Genomic DNA, 10,230 nt, shown 5'->3' with positions numbered 1-10,230 from the left:
GCCTCGGTAAGTGCGGAAAACCCTTCGGGGTGCTGCTGGTGGTGGAAAGGTTTCTACTTTTATTCTACCTTGGCAATGTTGTATGTACGCCGAGCTGGAAGTACATACAGCCGTCAAAGAGCGGAATTCCCGCCGCGAACATCTGCAGGACGCCTCCCTGCTCTCTGAAGCGGGAGCGCTTCAGGGCACAGGAGCGGCGCCCCGTCCCGCCGTGCCGCGGAGCGGGCAGCCGGCCGGCAGCGCCGCTGGGCCCGGGGCCGCCCTCCCGCCCGCGCCTGCGCGCCCCCCGTCCCGGGAGCTCCGAGCCTGTCCCGGGAGCGGGACGGGAAGGGGGCGGCGGCGCCTGCGCCGAGCGCTCGGAGCTGTCTCGAGTGGCCGGGATGCTGCGCGCCGGGCTGGGGAGAAGGAGCCGGTGTTGCGGGGGTCTCTGGAGGAGCCCCTGCCCCGGAGCTGCCGGCGGCTGCGCCAGAGCCCTGAGCGCTGCCTCTGCCTCCCCTTCCCCGGGCAGCGGCGGCGGGGCGCGGAGCGGAGGCGCTCCCCCGGCAGGTACCGAGCCGTGCCGCACCCTCCTCCTCCTCCTCCTCCTCCTCCTCCTCTGCCTCCCCTCTCCCGCCGCGTCGGGCCCCTCTGTCCCTGTGCCCCCGTCGGTGCCGCTGGGGCGGGGGTCGGTGCCGCTTCCCGGAGGCGGGCGCCAAGCACCTGCGGGAGGCTCCTGTGAGGGCCGGGCCGAGGGCTCTGAGCGCGGCCCCGCGGCGGCCTCGGCGCTCGGACTTCGGCCGCAGGACGCGCCGCTGGGGACACGGAGCGTGTCGGCTCTCCTGGCTGCCCGGCTGATGGCACGCCGTGTTCCGGGCCCCGTCTTCTTGTAAGGTTACCAAAGTCTAATTTTCTGCTTTTAAGTTTTTTTGGAAAATGAAATGAAATAAATCAAAGCTGCAACAAATTCATTGTTCTCTGGCTTCAAGTTTCTCTGTTATTAAATAACAGAAAAATAGGAACAACAGCTTTGCTGGCACTAGAATCGGTAGAAGTTTGCAGTTCTGCCTCCTACTCTGAACGTACCAAGTGTGTTCCAGGCTGGAGCGTACCCACTGATTGTGAGTTAGTCCACGGTAGTGATGGACTTGATTATAACTTACTGCATGGAAAAAGTGAAAAAGTGCTGATTGTGCAGCAGTCATGTCCTCTGGAATTGAAAGTAATTGGAATGGAATCTCTGAATTTGCATTGTTGCAAATATTAATTGTCTCTTCTAGCTGTCGTCTTCTGTCCCAAGTGTAAAGAAAATATTTTTGGAATATGACACAAGAATTGATTTCTGTTCTATGGAGTGGTCTCTCTGTTGGTTGCTTATTTGTATTGTTTGACTTGGCCAACCTTGGAACAAACTATTGAGCTTAGCTAGAGGGTGTAAATCATATTGAGAGCGAGAGGGTGTGTTTATCGAAGTTATTTATGAAAGATACATATGAAACTCTAATTCACAATAAATTCAAGCATCATAGGAAGCAAGAGCTTACATAGAGGATATAGTTAGAGCTGGCAGAGTGATTTTTCATTCAGTCATCAAGTTACTGGTATAAATAAAAGCAAAAATACAAGAGAAAATGTGAGTTTGCATTTTGAAAATTAAGACTGTTGAGTCAAAATCGTAACAAAGTCTAACTTTGGGTATGTCCCTGCTTAGGAAAGTAGTGATGAAAGTAAAAACTCAGGAGATAATTCTAGTTAATGCTGATGAATTCTGATCTCTTGTGTTTGTTTATTATGTGGTTTTGTTTCTTTTTGTTCCTACAATAGATAATACTCTCTTATTCAGGATTCATGTATCAGAACTGCTGATGTCAAAAGGCTTTCTACTGCAGTTATTTCAGCAAATTATTGTCACACTGCATATATAATCTAGCTCATATATATTTTTTGGTGAACATCTGTGTTCTTCTATTCTGAAGAGACTAACAGGTCTGCACCTCAATTTTCAAAAGAAAACTTTTGATCTTTCTTGCATTTCTTCATCATCATGGATATTTGTTATTTGCTGTCATTAAAAAAAAAAATAAATCACAATGATCTGTCTTCAGAGCAAGAGTTGTGCTCGCCTATTCTGTTCCAGCTGTGGAAGAGTCCTAACCCCTGAATGGAGTGTTAGATGATGCCATAATGTGAGTGATGTGATAGTTAGTAAGGGTTCATCAGTTTTAGTTATGCATAAATACATATTTACAGACTAATCTTAACATTTTACTGGCTTTTTTTGGAGAAATATCTTTATAGATTCCTACAACTTGACTGCAGGCAGAGAACCTGTTTGCTTTTCAGAGCAAACAGGTTCTCTGCCTGCAGTCAAGTTGTAGGAATCTATAAAGTCAAGTTCTCTGCCTGCAGTCAAGTTGTAGGAATGGTTGCTGTTGTTCTGGTGGTGTATCTGTGAGTAGCCCTAAGTATTGGTTCAGGATGAGAATAGGTGAGCTATCAAAGTGCAGCTCTAAAAGGTGTGGAAATAATAGAGGAAGATGGACCTTTTTAAACTGAAATTACATATTTTTAATTTTTGGGGAGCTTCAGTAAAGCTTTTTACATATTTTTGGAAAAAAGAGTAGGGTTTTTGTGGAGAAAATTTTGCAAGCAGCTTGATAAAACTGCAGTTATACTGGAGGGTCCGTGGTGTTTTCCTGGCTGAACTGTTTTCCAATGTCTGGAACCCATGGAGGTGTGGAGCAATGAAGAGCAGTGGCAACCACTGAAGAGTAGTAGCCTTTAGGTTTTCCTAAAGGCTTTGAAAGTGCAAAACACATGGCCTTTCCTAGATGTATATGTTTTAAACACGCTGCATGTTATATTAAAGCACAAAACCCATTAAATGGAAATCTCCCTGGAGTAAGTGGTAATAATGGAGGAAAATTACTTCAAGATGAACAATGGGATGCAAGTGTCCTCGTTTAGGGCAGTGCAGTCAATGAAAATATTTTAGCAGAAACCTTGAATTTCTACTGCTGCTTCTCTGTAGCTTCGTTTATCTCTCTCTTGATATAAATCTTCTTCCCATATGTAGGAAGGAGGGTTTTGAGGGTGACTGAATGGTGGTTCAGGTCTAATGCAGGGAATGTGGAGCAGGTGATACAGGCATGCACTGCTGCATGATATGGGAGATGCACCACAGTGCCCTGCAGGCTTTGAATGAACGTGGTTTGTTTGATTCCCACCCCCTCACCCCACAATATGTTTTACATCCTTGTCTTACCAGGACCAGCTCCAAAAAGAGAGGCTTGCTACAAGCTGGTATGTGTCACTTTGGTGGTGTTAACTGGCCAGGTGCTTTGGTTTGTGTGTGAGACCAGTAGCTGAATGACCGTCCTCACAGGGTGATGAAGTGTTTGTGTCCCTTGCCTTCAATTAAAGACTGAGGGAGAAGAAGATAACCTAATGCCACCAAAGAAATAGTTGGCCAACCTAGTCTAGACTATGAGATTATTTGCTCTGTCTGTGATGTTTATTGCCATTACTGTTGTTTCTTAGACCTGGTCAGGTTGGAAAGCGTGAGGGAAAGGAAGAAAGCATTGTGATTTCTTAGTAATTATCCTGCATGTGCAGCTGCCATTGAAAGTTTCCTTGGCTCGTGTATTCTGCCTTAAGTTTTGTAAAGGGGATATTCTTTGTGTGTGTGTGTGTGATGCAAGTGGCTAGGTCTACAGAGGTGAGAATTCACACTTTGTGAATTCTATCTACTATGCTTCCTATTGGTCTGGTACCCTTACTTTTAGCTTATGTCATCCTGATGCTGCTTGCTAAAATGCTTGTTTTGAATCTTTCTTCAGATTAGCCTTTAAAAACTGTTTGAGTGTTTGTGGAAGGCACGTATAAAGTATTGCTATAAAGTAGCTTTATTGTAGACTTGCTAGGGAGTTAGAATAGGTTCTGAAATGTCATACATTTCATATACAATACATAAAGTTTTCCAACTTTGAAAGGCTTTACTAATGTAGTATGCCCCTAATAACCAGTTTGTTCAGAAAGCTTTATTATCATTTATTAGGGAAGAGAGTTGAGGGAGAATGATGAGTGTTCTAAAAACAATGTGGTTTTTTTGAGATTGAAGTCACTGTTTTTTGTTTCTTGTCAGGTGCTAGTAATGTAAAGCCATTGGATGGTGTGAAAATTCTTGATTTAACAAGGTTTGTGTTTTGTCTATGGTTGGTAATAGTGTGTCTAACTGCAAATATTCTGATTGGAAAAAATAAGAAAACAATATTTTTTTTTTTCATATTGAAGGGTTCTTGCAGGACCATTTGCCACAATGAATTTGGGAGATCTAGGGGCTGAAGTTATCAAAGTGGAAAGACCAGGTAAGATTTTTATTTGTTTATTTTAGATATAATAAGAACTGGATATTAAGCATATGTATATATAGATAATGTAAGGACATTGGATAATTGACTTATAATTCATTTTTGTATATTTTTTAGCTTAACACAGTGGTTTTCTTCTTCCATGCAGCATATGCGCTTATCCAAACAGTTTCTGAGGATTGGGTACTGGTAAAAAAATGCTTCATTCTTATGGTATAGCTACACTTTTTAGTTTTGGAAGACCATATAAGAAGAATAATAAATTGCATGGCATTTGGTTCTTTTTTAGAAATAGTCCCCTCACTTGGCTCTAAGTTTTATGCATCATTATGCATTTGAGGTGTGTGATTATGCCATAACAACTGCACATTGTGTAATGTGGTTTTTTCCTTTAAATTTCCATTCTTTAATTTTCTCTCTTTTTGGTATTACTGGTCTTGAAACTAGTTGGTGAAAATAGTTGAGATACTAAACATAGTACATTCTCTATATTTTATTTGTAGTAGAAAATATCGAATGTTTGGACATTTAAGGAAACAATGAAGTTTTGACAAAGGTTTTGCCACCTCGGTCTATAGGTCATTCTTATTTACTGATCAGTGTTATAAAGGTTTTCACTTTTGTGACCAGGCAAAGGTACATCAATGTTGTAGTATCAGATTAGTCCAACAATGGTGGTATTCCAAATATCTAGGTAGTAGCAACAGAGCAATGTCAGCAATTAAGTATGAAGTAATGATTTTGGAGGTCTGCATTTTTTTGTGATCGAAGAAGAAGGCCAGCTTCAGAATTCTAAATGTCAAACATTTTAGAAGGTGAGTAATCCTCTCTTTCTGTGAGAGGATGTCCACTTTCACAGGAGTATTAATCCAAAAGAACAGTAGCTTCACTAGTGTTCTACAGGGAAAGTATTACTGAAATGTTTTCCTTTGAATCACTTAAAGTACACTGAGAAGAGATTGCCCCTGCCCTCCTAAGCATCCTGCTTGAACTAAAATAGTATTTTGAGAAAATAAACAGTAGAAATGTTGATAAGCAAATTATATGTTTGCATAACTTCTGCCACTGTAGATCTTAAATGGCTGTAGACTTTTGTGTTACTATAGTGCATAGCATAATTGTGACAGTGGCTATGTAACATGCCACCTAAGGTTCTTCAGCTTGATTCTGTACCTGGGTTTTTGTATCAGGCTTCCTGCTGCCTCACTAAGGAAAGTTTTCAATTATGTGAAGTTAACAAGTAGATGAAGGCTAGATATTGAAATAGATACAGGAATGCACATGCTTGCTAACACTCAGGACAGTGATTCTAGCTGAAGTTGAATTTAGCTTTAATTCTATTTAAAATAGATTTCTAGTCTTCATGATGTTTAAGAAAGGTTAAAAATTGGAAATTAAGCATAAATGATATATTAATATCAGTGTCTGCAGCATATTTAAGGCAGGATTTTTGGAAGGGCTGGAGGTGGGGCCCTGCACCAGCCATCTGGGAGCACTTCTTTTAGTTGGCATTATGCAGCATGTGACTTAATCAGTTGCTGTCTGTCAGTGGTATCTTGATGTTATGTCTGGAGTATTTCAGGAATACCTTACTGACCAGATGAACTGCGTGACTTGGTGCAGGCAAGAGACTACTAAATTCTTCAGGATTGACTAAAAAGAATTGTGTTGTAGGCCTATATTAAGTTAAAACAAACAAACTACCAAAAGAACTCCAATTCCCCTTTCCCCAGGCTCCCCAAGAAAACAACCAAAATACCAACCCACAAGTGAAAAACAACCAAAAAACCTGCAAATACACTAGTGGTCTGTGACTGTATTAGTATTTTCAAGACTAAATGGAATCCCAACACTAGCAAAAACTTTGTTCACTTTGCTTAATTGCATTCTTTATTAGGTGTTCTTTTTTGATATAAATATCCTAAAATAAATATTTTAAACTAATATTTGTCCTGCCTGCTAGATGAAGCTTATATGACTTTAATGTAATATTGGAGAAAAGCTTTTTATTCTTATTTGTTGGGTGTGTGGTATTTGGCAACTATGAATATGTGATGGCATTTCTTTCAGGAGCTGGTGATGACACAAGAGCCTGGGGCCCACCTTTTGCTGGGAGAGAAAGTATTTATTTTCTCAGTGTCAATAGAAATAAAAAGGTAAGTGGGGTGTGGAATGGGACATGAACCTATGCTTACTGTAATTATAACTGAATATAAAACACTTTTTAGTTTGATTCTTAGCATATATAGTGGAGCAATACTTACATTAACCTAACATTATGATGAATAAATTTCAGGAGAAAATCCCTAAGTTTTTAGAACAGCAAAGTTTGCAGATCTCTGGTACTGTGCTGTGGGCAGCTGAGGCAAAATAGAAAAGCAAGAGTGCTCCTGATGGTCTTCAGTTGCTGGTGCTGATTAACTGAAAATGAGACCTGCTGAGAGGAAGGGATATTTTATTTGAGTGATCATTTTTTCCAGGTGCATCAGCTCAGTTGCCCTGTGTCAGCTGGCAGGTAGAGTGCTGCCATTATACCATGGTGAGGGTGGCTAAATCTAGTTTTGAAACTTAACATGAAGTTTCATGGCATACCTGAATTGTTTAATGGCTTGTTACCATTGAAACAAATGTTTCTGGTGTCCCCCTGTGTACTTGCAGTAGTGGGTCCTGTGTAAATATTTAGTGAACAGGCTGCCCACCTGTCAGACTGGTTTTGGTCCTTGTCTGATTCATTAATGAGATATAGTTCAGCTTGTTTTGCTGAGAGAATTTTTTTTTTTTGCAGGAGGAGATAGGCTATGTGTTAAAATTTATTTATCCAAATTAGCCCTAGTGTGCAATTTGACTGTTGGTTATGTTTAGAATAGGCTGATAATACCTTTCACATATTTTTTCCACATAAATTACTGTTGTATTTATTTTTGATCTCTAGAGTATAGCTATCAACATGAAGGATTCAAAAGGAGTAAAGGTAATCAAAGAGGTAGGTTTTAATAGCATGTGAGGTGTCCTTGTTTTGTATTGTGGTGATCCTAAGTGATTCACAAGTTACACTAAGTAATAAGGATTAAACTCTGCATTTGAAATATTAATTTGATAATTTAAAAAAAATCGATGCATGCAGTAAATTTTGTAAATTACAATATATACTTCTGTACTCTGTGCTTCTGGACTCAATGTTCAGTGTAACTTATAATGAATTTAGATTTACATGATGACATTCACTACTTATAATGAATTTAGATTTACATGATTTACATAATGAATTTAGATTTACACATGAAAATGTCATCAAAATCTTCACATGAAGTATTGTGAGGAAATGGTCTAATAGGCTATTCCTTTCCTGTTGCTGCTGCTGTGCTACTGATCTTGCTGTTCTACTGCAGTAGAACAATTCAAGATGCACTGATCAGGTGAAGTCAGTGAGCAGTTAGGAGGAGATGCTGTGTTCCAGTAAATGCAGTTTTTTGAATGTTACAGTGTTCAGTTGCTGTACATCCTCCTGAAAAACACTGTCCTCTAGGTGAAACTTAGTATTGGTTTCTTTTTCAGTATTTGACTTCAATGTCTTTTAAGATGATCCATTTCTCTATCTAAAAATAATAAAACCATCAAATATCACATTTTGTCAAACTTGAGTTTTGTCAACCCTTTATTTATTACTTGTTGAGAAATGCAAGATCTGCTACTTGCTAGTGGTGTGTTTTAAGCCCTGCAGTAGTAGCAGCTGACTTCTGTTACTGCTTGTTTCAGTATCAGTTCCAATCCTTTTTCCACAGTGACACTATGTGTCATGCAGTAGGTGGAATTTGTCTGGCAGTGCTTTTTGTTGGGAATATTGCATAAAATGGAAATAGATTAAGTTTTCTGATGCTTTTGATTTGTTATCTATGCAAAGATACTTCATACAGAAATACTTTGGAGGTTAGATATAGATATATATCTATATATATCTATATAGATTATATATAGATATAATTCTACAGTGAAAGTGAGTCTATAATAATAATTCTATAATTCTGCCTCTTTTTGCAGAACAGAGGCATTTATTGTTAGTTTGTTATGGAGCTGTGTTTAACTTCTAAAAATTTATAAGTAGAAATTTTCATTTGGAAAAAAATGTGCACAATATAAAAAAAAAATTTGCACAGGCATCATTTTGGATAAACTAGTCATATTCTAATTAAGTGCTATAAAATTTTTTTCCCTTGTGGAAGAAGATTAATTTATTATTTGACCTTTAAAATGGTGAAAGAGAAACTACTCAGAGTGTCCACTGATTCCACATGTGTGGGCTGAAGGCGTTTGAAGAGTTAAAGGCAGCTGGGCCTATGAGTCAAGATGAGGTGGAGGAAAAAGTGGCATCATCTGTTAAATATTTACCACACTAGCTGTAAAAATGAGGAGACTGCCTGTGAAAAAACAATTTCTTATATTTTCTATCCTTTTTTAAAGTGGCTTTAATAACCACTATAGCTTTCTGTTCCTCAAATCAATGCCATCCCTATCTGTGATACAGCAACATTGAAAACTGATGAAGCTCTGTTTGTCATGCTACTTGTGGAGTTGTTCATCCTTCTCCTTGATTTTGAATGATATGTTTTGAAAGCATTTGGTGCAAAGGTCTTGACATTCCATTATTCATCTCAAATGAAACTTCTGTTTGGAGGTTTGTCAAAAGATATGTGTAAAGGGAAGTTATTTATAACAGGCTCTTGTTTTCACTTGTCTTCTGCTGTCATCAGGACAGATCTGTATAGAATTGGGCATTGTTCAGCATTGTATTTGTTACTATGACAAGAGGTGTCCATATCTTTAAAGTAGCTGATGAAAAGTATAAATTGAAGTTTGTGACACTGCTTATTCATACATAAATATGAGTTGTGTCACCAGTGTAAAAGCTACAAAGAAATGTAATAAGGTTATAATCTTTACCTTTATGAAGCAAGGTATCATGGTTAAAATAGGTTTTGTTTCCCACATATATTTTGTGTAGTTTTAAGAGGGCAATTCTCAATTTAGAATCATGTTAGAAAAACAGCAGTAGACAGTCCTCAAGTATATGTCAAAAACATAGACTTGGCAATTAGTCAGTAATATCAAGTGAGCTGAAGAAATCTATTAATCAGGGATCCTGGTTGCTTTTCATCCTTTGGCACAACACTACAAAATATTTTTTCAAGGATCTATTCTTTCACACATGATTACTTGATTTCCACAAAATTATTCCTGTGACTTATTTCTTTCTTTTTTGCTAGGTCTCTCTTTCTTCCCTTCTAATGTTTTTGGCTGGCTGTTAATTTGCATTCCAAATATTTGTTTGTCTGAATAAAAATTATTTTTATTGTCTTCAGTGATTGTACACGTGCCAGTCCCATGCTCTGATATCTTTTTGTTCTCTTTAGAACATTATTTATTTGTTATTGTCAGAAACTCACTTTAAGAACCTTGAGTATACTTCTCTCCTGTGGATTATTTAGCCTTAACTAATGAATTTTAAATTTTTTTATTCATGAAGAACTTGGGACTTGTATTGACTGGGAGCTGATGGCACTACTTCTCTTTCACTATTTTTAGCTGAAAGGTCAATACATCCCATGCCTTGTTCTCTTACTTGATAAAGCAAGATACTCACACATATATATAAATGTATTTGTTTATATGTATGTGTTATGCAGATTCTTCTCTGTCGAGTTCTTATAAAAACCAAAGCACACAAAACACAAAAAAAAAAATCCCCAAACAAAACACCAACCAAAACTTCCAAAAGGTATGCATGGTTTCCTTTAAAAAGTTAACAGCATCATTCTTTGTTATTCAACTTAAAGACTACTTTGGCATGAACTCTGCTGTTCATTATTTCCTGAGGCATAGACATTGA

General features: G+C 38.7%; 1 protein-coding gene across 1 annotated transcript in view; it reads left to right on the top strand.

The window, feature by feature from the left end:
* Positions 1-380: 380 nt before the first annotated feature.
* Positions 381-10,230, top strand: part of SUGCT (succinyl-CoA:glutarate-CoA transferase) — a 310,449-nt gene continuing 300,599 nt past the window's right edge. Inside the window, exons 1-5 of the mRNA XM_058031578.1 lie at positions 381-546; positions 4,121-4,172; positions 4,270-4,343; positions 6,417-6,502; positions 7,279-7,329. Of these exons, the coding sequence (XP_057887561.1) occupies positions 381-546; positions 4,121-4,172; positions 4,270-4,343; positions 6,417-6,502; positions 7,279-7,329 (429 nt within the window). The remainder of the gene's footprint in view (positions 547-4,120; positions 4,173-4,269; positions 4,344-6,416; positions 6,503-7,278; positions 7,330-10,230) is intronic.

This window comes from Melospiza georgiana, chromosome 1, assembly GCF_028018845.1.
Source record: "Melospiza georgiana isolate bMelGeo1 chromosome 1, bMelGeo1.pri, whole genome shotgun sequence".
In the NCBI taxonomy this organism is placed as follows: domain Eukaryota; kingdom Metazoa; phylum Chordata; class Aves; order Passeriformes; family Passerellidae; genus Melospiza; species Melospiza georgiana.
This window is presented reverse-complemented; position numbering and strand designations above follow the sequence as displayed.